Here is a 27,326-nt window from a genome sequence, read left to right on the forward strand (position 1 = left end):
AAAAAAAAAAAAAAGTCTCCTAAAGAATTCAGTTCAAGCCCCATCACTTTCATCCATTTTGGCCAAACTCCAGAAATGTCTAGCTTGTACCAAAGAGCACAGGGACTCCTCCCAACACCTTGACCTCTGGAATTGGCCTTTGTCATTTTGCATCTCATTGCAATTCACATCATCCTGCCCCTCAGGACCTGAACTTGTTGGGGCATGGACTTTGTTCTTTGTCTTGGCACCCTCTGCCCTTCTTTAAGCTTCATCAAGACATGAAGCTTCAAGTAACTAACTGTAGTCCAACCTTTAAAAGGTTTGTTTAAAACTAGAGAAAGAAAACTGCTTTGTTATGATGTATAGAATTACTTCTTCACACAGAAGATGCTGAGATGGGCAGTTCTTAGCACATCTTCAACAGTCCATTAAGAGCTGTGTTTCCCATCGCCCTAGTTTCCTTTGATTTGTTCATGGAAGGTAACCGTGGAGATGGCTTTGCCTGAGTTGCCACTTAGTGCCTAGAAAATTATCAAACTCTGAATCTGTCAGCGACCTTACAAAGGCTCTTCCATTTTTCTGGGCAACCCATTAGAGTTTTGTCATTTCATGAAAGAGAGTTTCACGTTTGGGCAGGAATCTTTTGGTGGGAGTCAGGGGAGTAGGAGAAAACTCCGCAGGAGGAGGCGGGAGAAGCACCACGCAGACGCTGGTCTTCCCTCGTAGCTTCCTATTTGCTCAGCCTTCAGTTTCTGTGAGTCCCTGCACAAACAGACCAAATACCTGGATTATGCCCTCATCTGGACTCGAATACACATACATTACATACCCTTTTTTCACTAATCAGCCTGACACATTCCTCTGTTGGTAAATGGTTCCAAAACAAACACTGTCGGTGCACCTAGTTAGCAGGTTCCTGGGCTGTGCTTGGCAGTCCTGTTACATCCTGTTCAACAATAGGGAACAACAGCCTTGGCTGAGTCGGGTGTTAGGGAGGGAACAGCTTCCCCCAATGCATATACGCTTTTTTAATGATATTTCCTTTCTGTGGCTTTTCTTGGGACGAAGCCACTCAGCAAGTATTGTAATGAGGTGTGGGATTCTCCCAGCAGCTCTAGGGAATTTGGATGACTCCTCCTAGGTGCCTTTGCTGAGGAACCGGTGGTTTGCATCTGCTTAGTGTTTCTCTCTCTTGCTCTATTATCTCTTTCTCTCTCTCTCCCTCTGCCTCCCTCTCTCTCTCTTTCTCTCTCTCCCCCCCCACCCTCTCTCTCCCTCTGGTGTTGAAGAAGAGCATATTAAAGAACTTTCTCCATAGTTCTCTAACTCCCCTGCCTGCGTTCTAGAATCAAAACTAACAAAGATGGAAGGACCTGTAGAGACCATGTCAACATTTTTAGCGTAGAAACACTGAAGCCCAGAGAGCGTACAGATTTTGTGAGGGGCAGAAGAAGGAGACTGACTTACAAGATGGAATTCTGCTCCTCTTAGGCTACATGACTGCCTGCTCTTCAGTGTATTTATTGAGTGAGTAAAGGTTCTCCTTGATAAAAAACTGGAGCACAATGCTCGTTGTTTCGGCTTTTAAACTTTGGTCAAAGAGTAACTTGGTAAATAACATTTCACCTTGGCCTCGTGGCTCCTATATTCACACATTGAAATGTTTCGGAACGTCTGCTGATACAGGCAAGACTTTTGTGTAATCCTCAGGGCTGACCTGACCCTTTATGCCATTAAGCCACTTGATAAACACCATGCATTTGTAAACACAATCCTAGCTGGTGAGGCCGCTATTGTTTTTTGAAGCCATTTGGTCACTTGAATAGATGGCTGTTGTCTCCCCCAGACACATTTCTTACCAAGTTTCTGGTTATGTGTCTGGTTAACACTGTGTTAATCATCTTTTCTCTAAGCATTTCAGTTAACCTAATTTTTTGTGGTTTGGAGTAGGGATAAGTTATTTAAAACTCCTGTTTTACCTTTCCAACTGTAAAAGTGATTGATGTTCGTTATAGAAAATGCTTAAAGTACATAAAAATATAATGAAGAGAATTCTCCATACTCTTGTATGCATATATATTTTTAATAAAACTGAGATTGCATCCAGTCTTTTTATCACATCATAGTAGAACCAGGAAAATAGTCATATTTAACCTATATATTTTCACTAATGGGTAATTTTACAGGGAAAAAAATGTAACTGGCTCTAAAATTGTGAAGATCCATTTAATAAATAGAGGCAGGCTAGTCCTCAGAAGGCAATGGCACCCCACTCCAGTACTGTTGCCTGGAAAATCCCATGGGCGGAGGAGCCTGGTAGGCTGCAGTCCATGGGATCTCGAAGAGTCGGATACGACTGAGCGACTTCACTTTCACTTTTCACTTTTATGCATTGGAGAAGGAAATGGCAACCCATTCCAGTGTTCTTGCCTGGAGAATCCCAGGGATGGGGGAGCCTGGTGGGCTGTCGCCTATGGGGTCGCACAGAGTCGGACATGACTGAAGCGACTTACCAGCAGCAGCAGCAGCAGCAGCAGTCCTCAGAAAAATCATTGGACTGATGACTTGAAAGTCTAGATGTAATTCCTAACTCTGCCACTCAGTTGCTTTGTGATCTTCAACAAGCCATCCCCTACCCCTCTACATAGCAGGCATATGACACTGTTTTAAGCTCTTATTGACCAAAGAAGTAAGAGCTCGTGAGAGCTTTACTTCAGGTCCATTTTGTATTAGTCTCTTGATAGTTTGTCACGATGTTTTCAGGGAAGTTGACTGCTTTTTTTTAATACAATCCACCCAAAGGGATTAAGATATAAATTCAAATGTTGATTCAGTCCACCATTTAGAAGTAATATAGGATTCTTAACAGACTCTTGTTTTGCTCACTGCTCCATCCTCTACGTCTAGAATCAGATCAGATCAGATCAGATCAGTCGCTCAGTCGTGTCCGACTCTTTGTGACCCCATGAATCGCAGCACGCCAGGCCTCCCTGTCCATCACCAGCTCCCGGAGTTCACTCAGACTCACGTCCATCGAGTCAGTGATGCCATCCAGCCATCTCATCCTCTGTCGTCCCCTTCTCCTCCTGCCCCCAATCCCTCCCAGCATCAGAGTCTTTTCCAATGAATCAACTCCTCCCATGAGGTGGCCAAAGTACTGGAGTTTCAGCTTTAGCATCATTCCTTCCAAAGAAATCCCAGGGCTGATCTCCTTCAGAATGGACTGGTTGGATCTCCTTGCAGTCCAAGGGACTCTCAAGAGTCTTCTCCAACACCACAGTTCAAAAGCATCAATTCTTTGGCGCTCAGCCTTCTTCACAGTCCAACTCTCACATCCATACATGACCACAGGGAAAACCATAGCCTTGACTAGACAAACCTTTGTTGGCAAAGTAACGTCTCTGCTTTTGAATATGCTATCTAGGTTGGTCATAACTTTCCTTCCAAGGAGTAAGCATCTTTTAATTTCATGGCTGCAGTCACCATCTACAGTGATTTTGGAGCCCAGAAAAATAAAGTCTGACACTGTTTCCACTGTTTCCCCATCTATTTCCCATGAAGTGGTGGGACCAGATGCCATGATCTTCATTTTCTGAATGTTGAGCTTTAAGCCAACTTTTTCACTCTCCACTTTCAGTTTCATCAAGAGGCTTTTGAGTTCCTCTTCACTTTCTGCCATAAGGGTGGTGTCATCTGCATATCTGAGGTTATTGATATTTCTCCCAGCAACCTTGATTCCAGTTTGTGTTTCTTCCAGTCCAGCGTTTCTCATGACGTACTCTGCATATAAGTTAAATAAGCAGGGTGACAATATACAGCCTTGATGTACTCCTTTCCCTATTTGGAACCAGTCTGTTGTTCCATGTCCAGTTCTAACTGTTGCTTCCTGACCTGCATACAAATTTCTCAAGAGGCAGATCAGGTGGTCTGGTAGTCCCATCTCTTTCAGAATTTTCCACAGTTTATTGTGATCCACACAGTCAAAGGCTTTGGCATAGTCAATAAAGCAGAAATAGATGTTTTTCTGGAACTCTCTTGCTTTTTCTATGATCCAGCGGATGTTGGCAATTTGACCTCTGGTTCCTCTGCCTTTTCTAAAACCAGCTTGAACATTAGGAAGTTCACGGTTCACATATTGCTGAAGTCTGGCTTGGAGAATTTTGAGCATTACTTTAGTAGCGTGTGAGATGAGTGCAATTGTGCAGTAGTTTGAGCATTCTTTGGCATTGCCCTTCTTTGGGATTGGAATGAAAACTGACCTTTTCCAGTCCTGTGGCCACTGCTGAGTTTTCCACATTTGCTGGCATATTGAGTGCAGCACTTTCACAGCATCATCTTTTAGGATTTGGAATAGCTGAACTGGAATTCCATCACCTCCACTAGCTTTGTTCATAGTGATGCTTTCTAAGGCCCACTTGACTTCACACTCCAGGATGTCTGGCTCTAGGTGAGTGATCACACCATCGTGATTATGTGGGTCGTGAAGATCTTTTTTGTACAGTTCTTCTGTGTATTCTTGTCATCTCTTCTTAATATCAATGCTCAATAAATAATTTATGAATGAATGGTTTATTTTACTTTGGTTTTTCAAACCCGTACTTACCTATTTTATTTTAAACAGCTTTTAAGCTCATTTCAGGGAATTTGCCTGCTTAAATGTAGACATTGCCAAGATATCTGACTTTTATCAAGTGATTGCTAACATTCAATTATATATTAGGGGCAGATGTGTTTTATTGGCCCAATGGAGACTTCACTGTCAAAAACTTGAGCTTTGCTAAGCTACCCAGGTAACTTAATTTTCAAAACATCTTTTAGGTCACTTCTTAGTGTGTGCTTTTTCCTTCTCTGTGGGACTGTAAATAAGTAACCTGAATACACAATGGAGAAGAGAAAGAGTATTTACCTTTCCATATAAAAAATGTTGACTTTTCAGACTGAGCAATATGTTTTGAAATGAACTGTTTTTATACTTTAGAATTACAAGAGGTACAGTAGTGTCTTGGTTTTGTCAGTATATGTTCATGATGGTTTGAGACTTTTTTCATCCAACTGTAGAAGTACAAATAGTATCCTGTTAAAGTTGTTTTCTTGTTCTTATTTCAGCATCTAATGAGCATTATTATATCTTTATGAAATCCTTTCAGTATTTTGAATATTAAACCACTCAGTGCTGCATCAGGAAACATCTGCCTATGCCACCTATAGCTACCATTAATAATCATCTGCTTGGTTCCTAATTCTCTCATAGTACATAAAACAGTTAAAGGCACAGTTCATAGACCTTTGCACTCTGTACAAAAGTTGCTCTTTAGACTGAATTGTATCAAAGCATAGAACTTGGGGAGCTTAGCAATCATTTACACATCGCCCCCACACCCTGCAACACACTCCCCTTCCCCATTCCACTCCACCATCCATGGATGCCAGCATCCCCTACAATACCATTCCCATAGGTAGTTGGAGATTCAGGCTGTCAAACAGTACAGTATTCTTTCTGTCTCACTGTGTTATCAGCACTTGCCTGAAGTTTGAGGGAGGCACAAAGCATCCTAGGAGGGTGAGGGTAAAAGACTACTTACTATGTATCCTTAGCTAGCTAGTTGATGGATGGGGGTGGGGGTACGTGCTCTCACCAAAATTAATGGGAAGAACTTTTTTGATGAGAGAACAGGGAAAGAGAGTATTAAAAGAAGTGATTCATGAGACTTCCCTGGTAGTCCAGTGGTTAAGAATCCGGCTTGCAGTGCAGGGGATGCCCGTTCGATCTCTGGTCAGGGAACTAAGCCTGTGCACCACAACTAGAGTCCATGTGCAAGAGATCCCACGTGACACAACGTACAAAGATCCCATGAGCCAAAACAGCCAAGTAAATATTTTTTAAAAAATAATTCATGTGAAAAACGGAAATGGCCTTTTATAAAACCAGTAACATAGTAGACTGACTTGCAAATAATGAATCAGTGACTGGTTTAAAGACTGCACTGGAAACATTGGAAGCCAGTAATTTGAAGTAAGGTAACTTAAGCTAAAAGATCTAGTTAGGGTTGAACATGGGGAAGTTGAAGTATCTTAAAGCTCTTCTTTAAGAGGGGAGTTGACACATTCTTTTTCTAGAAGGTGGTGGAGAGAAAGAAATTTTAAATTAAAAGACTTAGGTAGGAAAGCAGCTTATATCAGTGATTGGGAAGAAAAACTTCAGAAATGGAAATGAAGAAACAAGCAGAATTTCCCTGGGAAGAGAAGGGGTGGAGTTGGGTAGGATGACATTCGGGTAGAAGAGTGAAGCCTGATTTAACCTAAGGGATGGCATGATTTTCATGCAGTCAGAAAGAGGCACCAGCCCAGGGGCTAAGGGACACAAGTGATGTGAATGTCAAAGCAGCAAGCATGAAAGGTGACTTTTGCCTTCCTCCTCTTTCCTGAGAGTTATGTAAGGTCCACTGTTTAGAAGAGAGAGACCTGGGACTTCCCTGGTGGTCCAGTGGTTAAAACTCTTTGCTTCCAGTGTCGGGGCTCAGGCTCAATCCCTGGTCAGGGAACTAAGATCTCACAAGCTGCACAGCACAGCCAAAAAATAAATAAATTTTAAAAAATGAAAAAGACAGATCTAATCGGGCAAACCCTAATGCTTAGAAGTACCTAAGAGCAGTTCTTAATCCTTTTCCCCACCTAACCCCACAAAAGTTTCCTGCTTAAGTTTTTCTCACTGAGGGGTCTAGAGGGCTTGCCCAAGTCACCTCCCAGAGACACTGAAAGGCTTAGTTATTAGTTAGCAAGCACGTTGTTAACCAGACCTAAGCGAAAGGCACACACTGGCTTCTCCCAGTGAATGACCACATTACTCCCCTTGAGAGTTTCCTTTGCTGATACACAACCCTCTAGCCTTCTCCACCCTAGTCCTGTCTTATGAGTGAATATTCACAGGGTTAAAAGAAATACAACTTGCAGTGACTTCCTGCAATAATGTGTCTGCTTATTACTTGTGTACATAGTATAACTATTCATAACACTTTTTTATTACTATGTTATCAGTTTCAGGGGCTACCCTGGTACCTCAGCTGGTAAAGTATCCACCTGCAATGCAGGAGACCCCAGTTTGATTCCTGGGTTCGGAAGCTCCCCTGGAGAAGGGAATGGCAACCCACTCCAGTGTTCTTGGGCTTCCCTGGGTGGCTCAGATGGTAAAGAATCTGCTTGCAATGTGGGAGACCTGGGTTCCATCCCCATCCAGCTTTTACTAATATGCAGAGTGGAAGTGAAATTTTCAAATAATGTTCTCACTGGATGAAAGGAGCTGCTAAAAAAAAAAGCATGTTTTTCATGCATTTTTCTCTCATTCAATGTTTTACGCATTATTAGATTATTTTTTTCAACACGTTTGGTTCAAGCACACTAGGCTAAAACCTTATACATTATTGAACAGTTAAACCATGTTTTCTAATCTAATAAACATGTACACAGTCTATTAGTTTAACCCACCAAAAGTTAATACTTTTGTCACTGTATAAAGATAAAAATAAATAAATAACTGAGATGTTCAAAATGCCAAATATCTAAAGACTGAAAAAAAAGTCAGAATTGGCCCTTGATTACCTGATATGTTTATACTGCTGCATCTCTTTTTAAATAAAACTGAGAAGGCAATGGCACCCCACTCCAGTACTCTTGCTGGAAAACCCCATGGACGGAGGAGCCTGGTGGGCTGCAGTCCATGGGGTCGCTAGGAGTCGGACAACACTGAGTGACTTCACTTTCACTTTTCACTTTCATGCATTGGAGAAGGAAATGGCAACCCTCTCCAGTGTTCTTGCCTGGAGAATCCCAGGGACGGTGGAGCCTGGTGGGAGGCCGTCCATGGGGTCACACAGAGTCGGACACGACTGAAGCGACTTAGCAGCAGCAGCAACAACAACAAATAAAATTATAATATACATTTAATTGGTTGATGATATACATTTCAACTTTTTTCATTTCAGTTCAGTTCAGTTGCTGTTGTGTCCGACTCTTTACGACCCCATGAATCGCAGCACGCCAGGCCTCTCTGTCCATCACCAACTCCCGGAGTTCACTCAGACTCATGTCCATCGAGTCTGTGATGCCATCCAGCCATGTCATCCTCTGTCGTCCCCTTCTTCTCCTGCCCCCAATCCCTCCCAGCATCAGAGTCTTTTCCAATGAGTCAACTCTTCGCATGAGGTGGCCAAAGTTCTGGAGTTTCAGCTTTAGCATCATTCCTTCCAAAGAAATCCCAGGGCTGATCTCCTTCAGAATGGACTGGTTGGATCTCCTTGCAGTCCAAGGGACTCTCAAGAGTCTCCAACACCACAGTTCAAAAGCATCAATTCTTTGGCGTTCAGCCTTCTTCACAGTTTTTCATTTAAAAAAACATAAAGATGGACAACATTGAACTTAATAGAGTCAAGATAGAATCTTATAACTCTTTGGGGAGTGGTGGTGGTTTAGTCGCTAAGTCATGTCCAACTCTTGCAACCCCATGGATTGTAGCCTGCCAGGCTCCTCTGTCCATGGTATTCTCCAGGCAAGAATACTGGAGTGGGCTGCCACATCCTTCTTCAGGGGATCTTCCCGTCCCAGGGATTGAACCCAGGTCTCCTGCATTGCAGGCAGATTCTTTACCAACGGAGCTACGAGGGAAGCCCTCTTTAGATTGATTAACTCTTTAGATTATATTAATTATAATTAATTAGTTATGTTAATTATAACTCTTTAGATTAATTCTAAAGTTGTTTACTTGAAGGGAGACTGTTTTTTACCAGATATCCGAATGTATTATAAAACAGTATACTGTTTGGACTTCCCTGGTGGTCCAGTGGCTAAGATTCTTTGCTCCCAGTGCAGGGGGCCCTGGTTTGATCCCTGGTCAGGGAACTAGATCCCAAGATGCTGCAACTAAGAGTTTGCATACTGCAACTAAAAATCTCACATGCTGTGACAAAGACTGAAAATCTCGAGTGCCACAACCAAGACCAAGCACAACCAAAAAATAAATTAAAATATTTTTTAAAATAAAATTAAAAAATAAAACAGTATAGTGTTGGCGTAGGAAAATAAATCAGTGGAATAGGATTTCAGAAAGCATGGAGATAAATCCAAGTTATAAGGAAATTTAATGCACAATAAAGGTAGCAAATTAGTAACACAAAAATGGATCATTCCATAAAAGGAACTGGGAACCAGATAACCATTGGAGAAAGAAAAATAATGTTGGATTTTACCATAGTCCTTATGTCAAGATAAATTCCAAATGGATCAAATATGTTAATATATAAAACAAACAAAACAAAAACCCATAAAGTACTAGAAGAAAAGAAGGGTGAATATTTTTATCATGTTAAAATGGGGAAGTTCTCTTTAAACTTGACACAAACCCAGAAGCCATGAAAGCAAAATGCTTTTAAATACATTTTTTAAAAGTTAAATGCCTAAAATTTTACAGATAAAGGCAAATGTAAACAGGAAACTTGGAGAGATATTACCACACATGTGACAAAGCATTAATTTCCTGAATATAAAAAAAGAAATTTATAAAAGTCATTAGAAAATGCAAAGGACACAAACCAATATACAGAAAAAATATGCAAATGGCCAATAAATATAAGAACAACTCCATTTTGTGATAAAAACAAAATAAAATGAGATGCTTACTTATCAGCCATAGGAAAATATTAATAGACATGAAATGTAAAGTCCTATGTAAAAACAGTAATTAACCTCACTTCCTATTTCATTTTGCTAAGTCCATATTTTTGTTCTAAGTATTTAGAATGAAAAGTGAAAGTCACTCAGTCATGTCCAACTCTTTGTGACTCCATGGACTGTAGCCTGCTAGGCTTCTTGTCCGTGAAGTTCTCTAAGCCAGAATACTGGAGTGGGTAGCTGTTTCCTTCTCCAGGGTATCTTCCTGACCCAGGGTTCAAACCCCAGGTCTCCCGAACTGCAGGCGGATTCTTTATCATCTGAGCCACCAGGGAACCCCAAGAATACATAGAATAGCTTTGTCTAATATATCAACTAGAGCAACTGCCTTTGGAAATGACTGGCCTAGAGCAGTTGTTTTTGAACTTTTTTATTCATCAGAATTCTCTGGAGGGCTGGTTAAAATAGAGTGACAAGCCCCACCCTGTAGTTTACAGTTCAGTAAGTCTGGCATAGAACCCAATAATTTGCATATCTAACAAATTCTCTGGTGATGCTGGTTTGGCTAGTCCAGGGACCACACTTTGAGAACCATTGGCCTAGAACACATTGAGTATTCGAAAATAAAGTAATACTGTATTGTAGAAAATTGTATTGATGAGAAGAGACAAATAGGGAAATAAGTAATGACAAAACACTTTGGGTCTTTTATTTGAATGCCTTTCTCCTTTTAAATTTACATCATTTAACTTATTCCTAAGCAACTAATCATACTGTTTAAACTAGATTTACCTTCTGAACTTTTTTGCATTTTTCTAATGTACCCATGCTTGACAGTTTCTTTTATGTGTGTTCCATCAAGTGTCTTGAGGAACTGAAATGTAGTATGTTAAATACTAGTAAATCCCATCAGAATCTTGGTATCTATCTTTATAAATTATTGTTTCTTTTAAAGAGGTTTTACTTCAAACCTTGACAGTTAAATTTTTCAGTTTTACATTTTAAAGGTAGGCTGGTAAATTAAACAGCAGTCCATATACATAAGATAATTTTGTATATATTTTTTTAAATCTGCATTAGCCTAATACTATTCTTATATTTACTGTCTTTATCTTAGATGTAGCAAGATATTTCTAAACATCTCTTGGACTCTTAGATATTTTGAACTACTTTAGAGGTTTTCACAGAAAGCCATTGCTTTTATTTATGGTTTTTTAATGGCTTCAATCGTGATATATCCTAGCTGTTCACAAAAATTGTAGAAAATTTTAAAATCCTCCTTCAGTTTACTTTTTCTAATATTAAAACAAGATTTTCCTGAAGTAATGGACATTTGTCTGTTGAGAATGATATTAACTGCCAGGTGAACCATTTAAAAAAAAAACAAAAACTTAGAAGTGTCAGAAATTCCAGTTTTTCCCTATCTCCAAAAAGATATTTCATTCAGGTCAAATCTATTATGATTTTACATACGTGGAGTATTACCGAGAAGTCCTGTCACCACCTGCAAATTAGCAAGAAGCATTTATTAAGCATTAGCACTAAAGATAATGGTGAGTTACTGTCCCCAGTAGGGTAGCAAAATTAGCAAATGAATTAATTAACCCTTGTTTACATTCTATTTTCAAAGCCAAGATTTTCAGTAAAGCTCTTGTCAAAGGTATTAGCTGAGCTTGGGTTTACAAACTAAAAGTGCAAGACCTGTGAAAGCCAAATGCTTTGTGGGCTGTAATCAGGGGGAAAACCTGCCTTAATTAACTTCAGGGATTAAAAGGTAAATACAAAGATCATTTCAGGGCATACCAATTGTTCTTCCCAGATTTGAGTCTTAGCAGGTATTTGGGGATATACTAAGTGACTTAAGGGCCATGTGGCTAGTACGTGGAGAGAGGGCTAGAATTAAGTCAGAAGACAGAAATCACTGCCAAAGTTGACCCACCATTTACTAGTTCTGGAACCAGAGAAGCCACCAGTTTATTTTATTATTTCATTTCATGTTTATCTATTTACTGACTGGCTTATTTAAAAAGGGAATACAACTAGGAGAGCTATTTTAAGGATAATTTATGTAAAAATAGGGGCAAAGGGTCATATAGGTGTTGTCTGATTTAAATATCTAATTTGTGCATTTTACAATTCAGAACTACTGGGATAGCTTTACAAATTAGCACATAACTGCCTAAATCTGCCTGACATTTAGCCAAAGGCACTGGATCTTTGATCTTTTCTAGTCTCATAGAACTCCAATCAAACTATAGGGGATACCTTTTCACTACCCACCTCCCTACCGCACCCCCCCCCGCCAAAAAAAAAAAAATCACAGTTATCAACCCTAAATGTGATGGACCCAGATGCAGTTCATCCCTGCCCCCACTCTCCAAGGAGCCAGACCCTTTGTTGTCTCCCTCCCCCCTCCCACCTGCTTGGGGGGGGGGCGGGTCGAGAACCGACGGGTACCTGGGGAACGGATTTCTGGTTATCCCAGCACAAGGCTTGCTCATTCATTCATTCAAAAGAATGAATCTATTAGATTGTATCATCTAGTTAAATCATATTTAATTCATTTTACCTTTGAATGTTTAGTAACATATTCTGTGTATTCTTCTAAACAGCATATATATAGCTATATAAGTACATGCATAGCACACATACACACACACAGACAGACATGCTGTATATGATATTGGCTGGTTTCCTATTTAAGCAAATTATAAATTGTTTGCTGATATCCATTTACTGACTCAAGAACAGAAGGAAACACCAACCCCAAACATGAAAATAACCAGGCCCCAATAACTACCTCCCTTAGCTAAGAGATTTGAATAATCATCTTGGTTTCTGAGAAAAACCGATAATAACTAGTGACCCTGTGAGGCGTCTTACATAGCAGCCATACCCCAAACCGCACACACATGCCTGATAATGTGCACTTACTCTGTGTCCCACCCTTTTCGTCGTGGGCTCCACTGAGTGGAAATCAGCCAGAGCTCACCCTGCTCTGTGGGCCTGTCTTTCCCTTGTCAGAGATCCAACCAAGCTAAGCCTGAATTTCAATCCTAGTGAAATATCTGAGGTCATTGCCTGAGCCAAAAATAAAAATGCAGCCAGGGAGGAACCCAACATGCACAGAGTAGAAGCATCTCGGTGACCTCAACCTGGGGCAGAGGCCTCTAGCGGCTTCCTGTGACCTCCCTGTGTGCAGCTAGAAGCTGGAAGGGCACAGACAAAGCCATCATCAGCCTGTCTCTAATTGGTTTCACATCATCAGCATTCCAGAACAGGAAACTCTCAGCAGCCAGAAATTCTTGCTTCTTTGCCATAGTATTCGAGAAGCAAGCCTTTTCCCCTGCACATATTTAGTTCTGTTAGTTTTGTCACAGGTGAGTTTTCTTGAATTTGATAGCTTGTAATAAGAACATCCTGTCTGTCCAATCTCTTGGCAATTGACTACTCAATTTCTAGGTTCTGGACCTCTCTTTCATTTGCTGTAGGTCAGTAAGCCAAGTTTTAGGGCTGTTTATAAGAAATCAACCCTGAATATTCATCAGGACTGATGCTGAAGCTGAAGCTCCAAACTTGAGCCTCTTGATGTGGAGAGCTGACTCATTGGAAAAGACCCTGATTCTGGGAAAGATTGAAGGCAAAAGGAGAAGGGGGCAGCTAAGGATGAGATGGTTAGATAGGATCACCGACTCAATGGACATGACTTTGAGTGACCAGGAGATAGTGAAGGACAAAGGAGCCTCTGCAGTCCATGGGCTTGGAAAGAGTCAGACACAACTTAGCGACTGAACAACAATAGAGTCTCGTTTGATGATGCCTTTATTAAGACATAGAATGAGATTTCTGTTTCCTCTAGCTGGTGGAGATATTCCTCTGCCCCATTCCAAGGAAGGGGACCAATTTGCGAGGGGTGCACCAGTCATTAATGGTATTGACCCCTAGGGCTTCCGCAGACTCGAACCTTGAGTTACTCCTTTCTCCTCACACATCCTCTGGCATACACTGTACTGACCGGCACACGGTCCTCTCCAGTGTGGCTGTCCCAGTGTTTAAAACACAAAAGTAAGTACTTCTATGCAGGCTGGTGAATGACTCCTGCCTCTAGCCAGTCCTCACCCCCACAAAATGAAAACCCCGCAACATTTAACAATTCTGGGGATTTTTCTTGGGGAAAAGGGATGCTGATGAAGATTGAGAGAAAACTTAGAGAGAAGTCCTTAATGTTTAGTTGAAATTTTATTTGAAAGGGCAGGGTCAACTCTTTTGGCCAAATTCCTGATGATCAGAGCTGTATGTACTAGCACATATCAGCTATTTCATCACTTGACTAATGAATGCAAATAACATTTAAAATCTCACTCTTCACTTTAAGGCTCATCTCATGTTAAGGCTCATTCATTCCAAGCTTGTCAGTTTGAGATTTTTCTGAGAAGGGACCAGCAGGACTACATTCCCACTCATTCATCCACAGACTTGGGGCCATGGAAGTTTGGAAAGAAGAAGATAAAACCCAGAGTAGCTCTTTTTCCCCTGCACAAAATCTGCAGGTTGTAAGGAACCTTGCTGCTGCTAAGTCGCTTCAGTCATGTCCGACTCTGTGCGACCCCATGGACTGCAGCCTACCAGGCTTCTCTGTCCATGGGATTCTCCAGGCAGGAACACTGGAGTGGATTTTAAGGAACCTTAAATACCATCTAATCCAGCTTTCTCATAGCCTTCTGGGGAAAGTGAGGTTCTGAGATGAAGTAAGTTCTCCAAGATCCCAGTGATACTAGGGACAGGATTTCAGGATTACTCTCTCTCACTGTGCTCTCCCTTCTGCAGTAAGTGGCCTCACTGATATTTTACTGGTCTCCTTTCCATTGCAGAAGTCACTGAAACTGAACTGCTTCACAATTAGGTAAAAGAGATTTATTTTATGGGGCAAATAGAAAAGTATTTAGTTTTGGTTCTCTAGATGGCTTAGATAGGGCTCAAAGAAGGAAGGAACACCACAGAGAAATACCTTGGAAGTTCTTGGCCAAAGAGGGGATAAATGTGGTGCAGGGTCAGTCACCAAAATGGCCTTTGGGGAGAATGGAAAAATCAAAGTGAGCTGATAGAAAGTTGAGGGTTGCTAGTCAATGCATGGACTTCCCTGATAGCTCAGCTGGTAAAGAATCTGCCTGCAACACAGGAGACCCCAGTTCAATTCCTGGGTTGGGAAGTTCCCCTGGAAAAGGGATAGGCTACCCACTCCAGTATTCTTGCCTAGAGAATCACCATGGACAGAGGAGCTTGGTGGGCCACAGTCCAGGGGGTTGCAAAGAGTTGGACACGACTGTGAGTGACGGAGCACAGCACAGCACAGTCAATACACAGAATTGTGCCATGGGTATGGACTTCTTAAATGATGGCCTAAACCAATTTTAGAAACCATAGGATGGTTAATGCTAAGTGAGTTTCAGCTATTTTAATCAAGTGATTATTAAAATATATATTTGTGAAAATGATGTGAATAAACACACTACACTGGACCTTATTGGTTAATTTGATTGTGAAGTGAAAGTGAAGTCACTCAGCCGTGTCCCCATGGACTGTAGCCTACCAGGCTCCATGAGATTCTCCAGGCAGGAGTCCTGGAGTGGGTTGCCACTGTAAGCCCACAGGAAATTCTTGCACATTCTACCTGGAGAGGGTGCTGTTTATGTACTCCCTGGGTACCCTCTCTATGATACCTTATCCAGACAGGTTGAGTCAATGGTTCTCAACCCAGAAGGTTTCCTCCCACTGCCTGCCCTCCACCCCACCCCAGGGACATTTGGCAGTGCCTGGAGGCATTGACGGGAAGAGCAGGGTTTGCCACTAGCATCCGGTGGGCAGAGTCCAGAGATAACACTAAACATACTGTAGTGCTCAGAAGGTGGTGGTGGTGTCTCTGCTCAGTCGTGTCCAGCTCTTTGCGACCCTGTGGACTGTAGCCCACCAAGCTCCTCTGTCCGTGGGATTTCCCAGGCAAAAATACTGGAGTGGATTGCCATTTGCTCCTCCAGGGGATCTTTCAACCCAGGGTTGAATCCATGTCTCTTGCGTCTCCTAAATTGGCAGACAGATTCTTTACCACTAGCGCCACCTGGGAAGCCCACAGTGCTCGGAATAACAACAAGAACCGTAAGTCCCAAGCATCACTAGCACCAAGGTGAGATCCCTGGATTAGGTGAAGCAGTGAATGCTTTCAAGAAAAAATAGGAAAATCTATTGCATGGCCCTGGTTATAGCAAGTATATGTCTATGCAGTCACATCCTCCATGACACGACACTGCAAAGGGAGGCTACACAGTCTTTGTTCTCCAGGGGCCACAGCAGAATCCAGAACACTGCTGACTGCTGGACTGGATGACTCAGAAATGAAGGTGCTGGCTTTCATTTGATGTATCACTGAGGAATGCCAAAGGGACGCTGCTCTTTCATTATCTGTAGCAATTTTCTGCCCAGACAAATACATTGGTAGCTATGCCTTATATAAAAGACATGTTCCTTAAAAGTTATGTTTAACTGTATTTTGTATTTTTAATACAGTTAAGAAATTCAGTAAAAACTAAGGGGTCAGTGAATCTTTTTAGTGTGAAAGGTTCTTTTTAGTAAAGTCCTATTCTCAGAGAATACCTATAATTAATACCTATATATTGCATTTTTAATGTAAATAAACATTACATTTAATGTAAGTAAACACTGCATACTACATTTTTACTACAGAGCTCATAACTCTTATGTGAGAGTCTCTCTTCTTCCTTCTCCTGCCCTTGTTCCTTTTCTGTAAAGGGAGGATCGGGGCGGGGGGTGGGGAGGGGGAATTTAACAGTACAATCTCTGAATTTGGGAACGTCATTGATAAGTCTATCCACTTATACAGGTCAAAAGATGCCTGCTGGGTTACAGATTGTTAAAAAAAAAATAGGACTTGGTTCTATTTTGAAATCATTCATTTTTTTTATCTTACACTTTTTTTATTTTCCAGTTAGTGACCTTTGGCTAGAAAGAGCAGGTGTCCCTCCATCACCCCATGGGTGTTTGTTGCACCAGAAGTATCTGATAAGACTCAACCTCTCCACTCACAGTGGGGTGGGAGAGGGGTATCAGCAGAGACAGGGAGTGGTACTGAAGGAAACCAGCAGTTGTCTCCTTATCAGTCATTCCCTAGGGTAACATCCCTAGGTGTGTAAGTCACTGACTAACTCAGCAGGATCGAGGAGGCAGGAAGGAGGAAATTTATTAAAGTTATCATTCATCTCCCTTCAGTAGTAGGAGGTTACAGAGGTGTGACCCACTGAGGACAAGGCCATCGGGGAGGAGCCGGCCAGACAAGAGAGGCCCAAGGACACCTGCATTTGCCCTTCATTCCCCACCTGCACTCTTCCTGGGAAGGAGGGAGGGGTTGAGGCCAGAGAGATGATAATGATGACCTCACCATGGCAGCCTGGCAGCTCCAGGCAAGAAGGCAGGTGCCAGTGTCACCATGGGAGCTGGTGTACCCCCTTGCTTGCTCCTCGAACCACTTGCCATTTGACCGGCCCTTCCACATACATCCACCCGTTTTCGTCTGAGAACCCCACTGACTAGGAAGGAAGTCATTGTGAGTACCAAGAATATAAATTCCATGCCCAAGGTCACTCAAAGAAAGATTAGAGATTTGGACCCAAGGATTCTAACTTGAAGCCCCACATGTCCTTCCGTGATCACGCACTGCTCTCACTTAGATAAGCAGCCCTCGGGTACAAGCCTTGGCTGGGCTGCCAGGAGTCCTGGGTTCTAGTCTCTGCTCTGGCTTTCACTCGCTGTGTCCTCGTGAGACAACTACTACCCCTCTTAGAACCTCAGGTTTCCTCTCTCTGAAATGACGGGGTTGATCAGAGTGCCCTCAGGTCACCACGGTGGCATAGGTGAAATCAGGCTGAAATGAAGACTTGCAGGAAGGCAGCAAGTAGCTGCTGACACTGGAAGAAGCCGCCTCAGCTGTGTTATTAAGTGTTAACCAGGTGCCAGGAACTGTGCAAACGCTGCATCTGTGATCTCATTTGAGCCACACAGCACCAGACGAGGTACATGTTAATGGAAACCCAACTTAGCAGATAAGGAAATTGAAGCTCAGGGAAGTGAAGTAACTTCCTCAAGGTCACTGTCTTAGTCAGCTTTGGCTGTTATAGAGAATACCACAGACTGGATTTATTTCTTACAGTGCTGGCAGCTGGAAGTCCCAGGTCAGGGTTCAGCAGGGCTTGGTTTCTGGCCAGAGCTCTCTTCCTGGTTTGCAGACGGCTGCCTTCCTGCCTCAGTCCTTGCATAGCCTCTCCTCCGAGTACAGACAGGGGAGGAGAAGGGGCTCTCTGTTGTCCTTCTTGTTGTTGTTCAGTCACCCAGTCATGTCTGACTCTTTGTGACCCCATGGCCTGCAGCATGCCAGTCCTCCCTGTCCCTCACCATCTCCCGGAGTTGCCCAAGTTCACGTTTATCACATCGGTGATGCCATCTAGCCATCTCATCCTCTGACAGCCTCTTCTCCTCTGCCCTCAATCTTTCCCAGCATCAGGGACTTTTCCAGTGAGTCATCTGTTCGCATCAGATGACCAAAATACTGGAGCTTCAGCTTCAGCATCAGTCCTTCCAGTGAGTATTTAGGGTTGATTTCCATTAAGATTGACTGGTTTGATCTCCTTGCTATCCAGGGGATTTTCAGGAGTCTTCTGCAGCACAACAGTTCAAAGGCATCAATTCTTTGGCCTTCTGCCTTCTTTACAGTCTAGCTCTCACAACTGTATGTGACCACTGGGAAGACCATAGCCTTGACTATATGGACCTTTTTTGGCAGAGTGATGTCTCTGCTTTTCAGCACACTGTCTAGGTTTGTCATCACTTTCCTGCCAAGAAGCAGTTCATGGCTGAAGTCACCATCCACAGTGATTTTAGAACCCAAAGAAAGGAAATCTGTCACTACTTCCACCATTTCCCCCTCTATTTGCCATGAAGTAATGGGGCCGGATGCCATGATCTTAGTTTTTTTAATATTTAGTCTTAAGTTGGCTCTTTCACTCTCACCGTTCACCCTCATCAAGAGGCTCTTTTAGTTCCTCTTTAGTTCTCTTCTTATGAAGACACAAATCATATCAGATCAGGACGTATCTTTATGATTCCAGTGAACCTAAATTACTTCCTGAGGACCCCATCTCCAAATACAGATACATTGGAGGTTGAGGCATCAGCATAGGAATTTGGGGGGCACACAGTTCCATCCATGGCAGTCCTATAGGCTGAATGTGATCTGAAGATAGATTGGCATTAGGCCATCTTACCCTGCCTGCACTACTAACCACTGCTATGCAGTATTTAGACCAGATAGCTGAGCTGGAGGTAGAGACCACTGGGTACAGTGAAGCTTCTGTCTTTTAATCTGCAGATACAGATAGATACAGATTTATCAGATTTAAGATAGATACAGATACAGATTTAAGCTGGTAGATACAGCCCCTCCCCACACACTAGTGCCTCTCCCGCTAAGTCCCTGCCTTCTCTCCTGGGTACCAGAGTGGGTGGGAAGATCCTCCTTTGACCAAACTTTCTGAATCCTGAGCCAATAGCAGGCCAGGGAGTGGTGCTCCAAAGACCATCTCACACCCAGGTCTGAAACTCAAAGAAAAGTAGGAGGCATAAGGCTGAGCCCTGAGGACTAGCTCCTTCACAGCCATCATTGAACCTGCATGGACACTGCCGGTGGAGCAAAATCACACAGGCCCAGTTCCCTGGGCTCCTGGGATGAGGTCCTAGGTTGTCACTCACGTGAGGAAGGATGAGAACTTAATCCTCACTGGCAAGCCACCCAATGGAGCAGCTATAGTTGTGCTAGTCAGTTGAAAGTGAGAAACCTGTTACTCAGTCATGTCTGACTCTTTGCAACCTCATGGACTGTAGCCTGCCAGGCTCCTCTGTCCATGGAATTCTCCAGGCAAGAATACTGGAGTGGGTAGCCATGCGCTCCTCCAGGGGATCTTCCTGACCCAGGGATTGAACCCAGGTCTCCTGCATTGCAGGCATCTTTACCATCTAAGCCACTAGGGAAGCTTGTCAGTTACTCATTATTAAAGGCTTTGCAGTAAAAACAAGCCATTTAGACTCCTACAGGCTTCCACCAAGCCAAACAACATCATCCACCTGGAATGTCTCCTCTATAAATTACAGCATTTGTGTGTTTTTTGTTTTTCTTAAAAAACAAGATCTCTCCCCCACTCTCTCATGCTTTACTGTTCCCACGTGTGTTATGAAGCTAGCTATAGAAAGGTTTGAGGGAGTTTCTAATTAAAAAAACAAAACTCAAAAGAGCAACAGACCACAGTCTATCATTCAGAAATTGAAAGTATGCCATTTTGACACTTTGCAAAGTGTCAAATAAAGGTAGGGAGTGACAGGGAACTGCTTGGCTCTTGTTAGCGGAAGTGAGGAGCCACATTTTCACAGCTGTGACACGGGGGCTGTCACTGGTGTTGGGAGTGTTTTCAGTTGGCAGGGCACTCCACTCTTATTTTCTGTCACTTCACCCTAGAGTCACTACCCCCACTTCTTTCTCAGTCCAGCTAACACATGGAGCTTCTAGAGCTCTGTCGATTGTAACCATGATCACAAAATCGCTAACTGACTGCTGACTCCCCTTCACCCAGAAAACATAAGCCTGTCCCTAGGTAGTTCTAATCAGAAAAAAAAGAAAAAAAAAAAACCCACATGTTTTTCAAATGAAATTCAACTTTGAGTCTTTTGGAAAAGGAAAGAATCCACTTCTATGAGTCACGTCTCTTTGAGGGGTCAGGAATAAAAGGCTGTGACCTGAGCTGTGCAGAGGTCTGGACTTCCAGCCTCCTGCTCTGCTCACTTCAACCTTACTCATCATCTCCGTGGTTGGCTCTTGCAGGTGTGAAAGCTGTGGAGCTGTTTTCCACGCTGAATGCAAAGAGAAGTCTGTCCCCTGCCCGCGATGTGTCCGCCGAGAGCTGCAGATGAAGCAGAAGTCTTTCTGGCGGAGGTTGAACATGGATGAGAGCCTGGAGGAGGCTTGCAACATGTTTGAGCTGTCCTACCAGAACACCTGACTCAGCAGGAGTCCAAGGCCGGGCGGTGACCTCTCAACCATCCATCAGCCCCAGTGGCTTCCAAACTAGACAGTTAGACCCCTCTGGGGGAAGTTAATGTCTCATCCTCAGCTAGATATATATATTTATAAATGTACATGCACACATACCTATATGTCCTGTACGTATGTTCAGTATAAGTCATTGTCTTAAAGGTTCATGGAGCTTTGTGGCTCAAGAGGTTACCAATAGCGGGATTACACTTAGCCATGAATTTCAGCTGCTTTGCCCCCAAGCCAAACATGGTTTACACGCAAGGCTGTATAGTTCAGACATTGTGGGCTCTCAGGAGCTATTTATTACACAAGACATAGGAGAAAGCATTTTCTCCAGAAGAGTGCTTTGAGTTATTTTTGTGTTATTTATTTTTAGCCTTCACAGAGGATGAGGTAACTGAGGCAAGCACCCATCATCAAGTTTCATAAGAAAAGCTTCAAAACACAGCAGTGACTCCTGGATCCTTCCAGGAGCCCATGTCCCGGCTCCCACCTCCGTGTCTTCACAAAGGCTGGGATCCCCTAAGCTGAGTTAAACAGCTTGGAAATCAGGAGTGCAGGCTCCCTCTGACAGAAAGCGTGTGTCCTTAATTTATTAGAGGAGCTAAATTGTTCTGAAGTTAATCTCAGAAAGCATTTTTTCCTGACAAGAGACCTCAGTAACCTACATGTTGTCCATCTGTTTGCTGGTATGAATCCCAACACCCGCCCAGAGACGTGACCGTATTTGCCAGGCTGGAAACATGGCTCTGAAGAGCAGTTTTCCAGGAGTTCCAGGGGTGACAGGATGATTTTTTTTTTTTTTTTAAATGGTGCTGGCTGGAGGAAATTGCTTAGGATTGTTAAATACATCAGTGTGTAGACCAGGAGGTCGGGTGTAGAGTCCACACATTCCAAGACAGGATCTGCAGTTTTCTTTTCACAGAATCCTGTGTGGGGAGTTCCCACCTATTCATTACACTTTATTTATTTTTATTGTTCTTCATTGCCCTTTCACTCCTACCTTTCATTTGTCAATGTCACCACATCTGCTTTCATACTTTAATTGTTTTGAAAAATCAGAGCACCTTGGAACTTCACAGTACCAACTTTAGACTATGAAGAAAATACCAAACTGACAAATATAATTAAGGAATTAAATCTAATATTATTTAAATATATATATATACACGCACATGCATCATTGCCACCTTGAAGTGAGATGCAAAGTGCTAAGCTAATAAGGAATGAGAATGAGAGTGAGTTGCTCAGGCACTTGGCAGGGGGGTATTCTCCCTCTGCAGCACCCTCTTAGCACAGTGGCCACGGTGACCAAAATGGCAGATAGCTTGGCACCAGAAAGCATGGCTCCCATTCCTTCCACCTTAACTCTTTCTAGAATCAAAAAATAAGCTTATATTTAAGCAATTCTCAGTAGGTTATATGAGAAGATTCTTACCGTTCCTCTAAGCAGATGCCTTCAAAGCCTCCATGGTTTAGTAGCTACACTCCTAGCAGGACCTAGAGAACCAGTGTTCACACAGCCCATGGGACATTTAACCCCACTGCTCCTTTTCCCACACCTGGCTCCCTCCAATCCCAGCTCATGATGCTTCTGTTCATTTGGAGATGTGACATTTCAGACTCACTTCTGTGCAGACTGTTGGGTATGAGCATTTCACCTCTCAACCCACACCCATTCCTTTGGCCCCAGACCACACATTTCAACGTTAATAGCTCAGCACCACTCATGCATTTATCTTCTGATTATACAGTAGCTGTAGCCAAGGCATGAAAACTTATTAAAAGGCCGGGGCCCCATTCATGAGACGCCTTACGGTGCCTTTTACTTTTAGAAAAACAAGTTGACTCCCTCTCCCCGCCCCACCCCACTCTATAGAAACTGTTACACACAAAAGAAAAAGGGTGGAAAATCTCAAACAAGCGCTTGGCAAACAGGCAAACAAATTTGATCATCTCCCCTTTCCTCTTCCCCTTCGTGAAATACAGTATTTATATATTCCAGCCTCAGAGAAGATAGCAAAACGTGATCTTTCACAAGAGAATTACAGACCCGCTTATTATAAAACAGATGTGCTCCGATGGCAAAGTGCCTTCTCCCTCCGCCCCCAGCTCCCTGTCACTGTAGCTTACTTCTGCCTTCGCCGTAATTAATGTATCTGTGACTCCAACTGTCAGCAAGGCCATCCCTAGCACACTGCAATTGGAGACCCAGAGTACAGGGCCATCTCCTCCCTTCTAGCACGTTGGCTGCATGTACAGAATTTCCTGTCCTGTCTCACAGGCCCCAGGGTCAGACCCACTGAGAGTCGGCTTGATACTCTGGGTCTGTGCTCCCAAGGCCTTGGCTTTTACCAGGGTTGTTTCAAGGCCCAGCAGAATAGTGGCAATCCCTGTGAACCTCTAAGGAGAACTTCCCACCCACATTGTTGCTTATTTTCGAAAGGGAAAAAAAATGATAAATGTGCTATCACCATCAGCTACCAGAGCTGGAAGCATACCCCAGCAGCCCATTTCCCTCCTCTTTGTGGAGCCCCGACAGCCTGGCCGGTGCCAGCCGCAGGCCTACATGACACACTCAGCCACCAACCCCCAAACATGAACGGACAGGGCAGAGCTGGCTTAGCAGTTGGGTCTGCCACGAAAATTCAAATTTGCTGTTTTCAACCCAGGATACCTTAGCGCACACCTGAACGCCCTTACTGTTTTCGACCCTAACAAATTACTTGGTGCACTGTAGGTAATTGTTCCACTACTTAGAAACTGTCGAAACGAAAGCAAATCTGTGGATTACCACCTCCTTAAGACCTAAGCTAATACCTGCTTTCCCTCATGGTCCATTTTTCATCCCATATTAAATATCTTGTACATAAAGCCCAGGAGAAAATGGCCCATTAATCTCCTAGGGCTGGCAGCCAACTTCAGGGAACCTCTTTTCTCTTGAAAGGCCCCTTCCCTGGTGTATCACTTGAGGAAATCCCTCCTCACCGTGCCAGAAACTCGATTGTGGGACAGTCCAAGCCTGGTGAAATGCTGGCATCTCACCCTGCAGTAAAAAAGCCGGTTCCTAAAATAGACCTCAGTTTGCACCGCAGCAGGAAGGCCGCAAAGTACTTAAAAAGCAGTCAACTGGGATGGGAGTCATGTTCTTTCCAGGGTGGCTCTTTCTCCAAGTTGAAAGCTCTGTATGTGAAAGCCACATAAAACTCCCATCTTCCCCCTTTGCCTCATTGCCTTTTCAGGGGACGGTATTATGGTCGTCTTCATGATCATTGTGCTTAAGAGTAATCTCTCTAGGAGCTTTAATATTTGATGAGCTGAGAAGGCAATCGCTTTTGGATTCTTCCAGACTAGGCCTCCACCAAGAAGGGAATATCGCTAGGACTTGGGATTTGTGGTTTCCAGCCAACCCAGTGGTGTCCTTCAGACCCCTGCTGAGGGACTGTGCCTGGCTTCCTTCTGGCTGCACGGAGGCCACCATTGCTAAGCTACAGCGAGTCCCCTTGCATGGGGTCCAGCGTTTGTTTTTGTCTGTTTTTGTCTGTGCATCTGTACACACTGCACACCGACACTGGATAGTTTCTTCCCATGCCTTCTCGAAAAGGCATGACTTCCAAACCTGTGGCTTTGTCTCTACCCATGAGCCAGAAAGGGCCACACGTAAATCGTTGCATCAGGGTAGGACTTGGGTGAAGCCGAACTGAGCATTTTCTGCAAACAGAGGCATGATCTGAGGAAGCCAAGATACACTCGGCTCCTAATTTAGGGTTAAGCCAACGCTGCTGTTGCTGTGTGGGGGCAGTGTTCCTCACCTCCACTGACAGGCTGCTCTTGACTGAAGTAACTAGACTGTGAAGTAAATCTTCAGCTCCTGATTCTAATACTGCCTGGAGTCAACACAAGGTGATTTTCTTTTTTATTTTTTTTACTTCCCCCAGTAAAGAGAGGTAAGTGCAGTTCCCCCCGCCCCCTTATTTGCTTGAGGTTCCTGTCTTACTACTTTTCTTCCTCTAAGACAATGTGAGAAAAGTAGAGAGTTGGGGCAAAACGAAGCGAACGTGCCCTCGTTGGCCTGAACTGAGTTGTTGGAACCACTCTCTGTTTTCCCTTCCCTGGTCCTTGCCAACACCTGGGCATTAAAAACAGCTCCGAGTGTTGTGTCCTCTGCACTGTTCTTCCAATCCTCAGTCTAGTAGAACTCACTGCCCTACTTCACTACTTGAACCCAGTGACAGGTGAACAAGCCCTGCTCAGCTCATCTAAACCGACAAATGGGATTTCTATCATGGGAAACAGTGTTTCAACAGTGAAGTACCAGTACCCCAAGCCATTGTCAAAAGTCACTGACAAAAGTCAAAAGAAAAGTGTGGAACACCGTCTCAAGCACACCCACAGTCGTCAGGGCTTTTATTTTAAATGGGCTCCAAGGGATCATGCAATAGAGCCCTTTCCTCCTGCAGTGGCCTCCAAGGTAATGGAAGGCACTGTTAACCCCGAGTGAAGAGACAGCTGCTGTTTTGTTTGGATTTTCCCTGTAGAGAGAGACGCCCTCTTGTTAGGAAGGTCTGCAGTGAAGCCAGTTGTTACCCAGGTAGAAGATTCAGGCGCTTATGGCAACTCTTAGCACAATAAGATACCCTCCTAGGCCGCTGAGCTGCAGACCAGCCTCTCTTCCCTTCCCTTGACCTTCCTTGCCGCAGTTCTGAGCCCAGGTTCAGGCCTGGTAAACTGGCTGGTGGACCTCTGGGGCTCGTGGCTCCTCACACTGACCATCGTATTCATGTCTTTTTCCCCGTAGGAGTGCCTTACAGTACTGCCTCGTGCTTCTAGTCTAGACTAGCAGACCCACTTGAAGCCTGCAGGGTCCTTTGCCTCAATATGGATCACCTTGCTTCTTCCCTGCTGGCTGCTCTCGACACAGGCACGCTCGGAGCCCACATATTCCATGCACATGCCAGACCTTCCACCTTCATTTAACCTGGTGCCTTAACCTCATGAGTACAAGGGTTCCTGTTGGAAGCACATTGTCAGAGCAGACTAGTGGAAACACTCCTTGGCGCCATTGACACTTACCCAGGAAACACAAAAAACACAACCACATAATGTTTTGACTCTGTTTTATGCTGTTTCTCAAATTACTCCTTTTGCTTGCTTGCTTGCTTTCCATGAACCAAACTCAGGGGAATGTCATGATGTCAAGGCCAATGGGTAGAGAAATTATACTGGTTATTTAGATTCCAATCTGTAAAGTCAGTGAACTTAGCCTTTTTCAGGTGAAAAAAATTACCCAAACACAAGGATTTTCTTTTCCTTTACTGTATAAAGGGTTTCTTTTATTTTGCCACCTGTCTTCCAAGTGGGAAGTGAGAGGCCTCTTGGATGATTGTAGTGAAGGCATTTCTACGTGGTGAGGGCAGTCCAACAAGCTATTACATTAGGCTTTCACCACCAGAGGCTTAGGTTCTGATTTGGTCACCTCTCAGGATCCTATTGTGAGTAGCCTATCCTAGAACATTCAAGGGGGGAAAAAAATCTATCTTTAGAGAACAGTAAAAAGAGAGGAAATGTGTAGGTTGTAAATGAAGAGTATCGAACGTGGGGTGCGGAAGTCTTTGCACAACTTGTTCTTAACGCTCCTGGGTCAGATAGATGTCATTTTCCCTTATTTCTGTTCATGCTGTACAGAACTGTCTAAAACTTGGGGCTTGGGCTATTACTCTGTCACTCTGTGTTGAGCTATTTGTAATATCTACTGTAACTTATATATGTATTGTTTCTGTTTTCTGGATTTTATTGCCTTTTGTTTGGGCATAAGTTATCCATAGTTTTGTTTACATCATTTTTTAAAATATCAATAACTGTAATAATAAAAAAAAGAAACTGTGTTGTGGACAAGACCCCTAGTTTTTACAGTCATCTGTCATATAATTTAAGTGCACCAGTTCCTGATGTATAAAGTTATCTCTCTCTCAATAAACAATGCAGAAAGTACTTTCTCCTCTCATAACAACTCCATTCAAATGCTGTTTTTGCGGGGGTGGTGAAAGCCCAAGATGAGTGCTGGATGTTAATTCAAAGTCAAGATTTAAACTTTATTGAAAGTGAGCTACTGGGACCTTGAAATAGTTCTTAAGATTTTTACTTTTTTTTTTTTTAACTGTAGTTGGTTTACAATGTCAGTTTCAGGTATACAGCAAAATGATTCAGATATATAGATATATAAAATAGCTCTTAATATTAATCTTACAGACTTCATTTTTTCCTGATTTCTTCAACCTCAATATTCTCATCAGCCCTTCCTATGCTTATGAAAAATATAATTAAACTTTGAAAAAATTACAAATGTGGTGCTCTAGGCCTCATTGGCCGAAACAGACCATGATTTCTTTCTCATCTGAGACAAACCCACCCCAGCTCCCACACGGAGCATCTATCCCAGCTTTTCCCCAAGCTTTCATCACCACTGCACTCTCCAAATTAGAGAAGCAAGTGCCAGATGGTAGGCAAGGCCACTGGTCATTCCCGAAGACCATGA

The 27,326-nt window shown here is 43.2% G+C and overlaps 1 protein-coding gene across 2 annotated transcripts in view; it reads left to right on the forward strand.

The window, feature by feature from the left end:
- Window positions 1–26,674, forward strand: part of PLEKHM3 (pleckstrin homology domain containing M3) — a 223,240-nt gene extending 196,566 nt beyond the window's left edge. For both annotated transcript variants that reach the window (XM_070387515.1, XM_070387524.1), the window contains exon 8: window positions 20,579–26,674. In XM_070387515.1, the coding sequence (XP_070243616.1) occupies window positions 20,579–20,756 (178 nt within the window). In that variant the 3' untranslated portion in view covers window positions 20,757–26,674. The remainder of the gene's footprint in view (window positions 1–20,578) is intronic.
- The last annotated feature ends 652 nt before the right edge of the window (window positions 26,675–27,326 follow it).

The sequence above is a fragment of the Bos mutus genome, chromosome 2 (genome assembly GCF_027580195.1).
Source record: "Bos mutus isolate GX-2022 chromosome 2, NWIPB_WYAK_1.1, whole genome shotgun sequence".
Lineage (NCBI taxonomy): Eukaryota > Metazoa > Chordata > Mammalia > Artiodactyla > Bovidae > Bos > Bos mutus.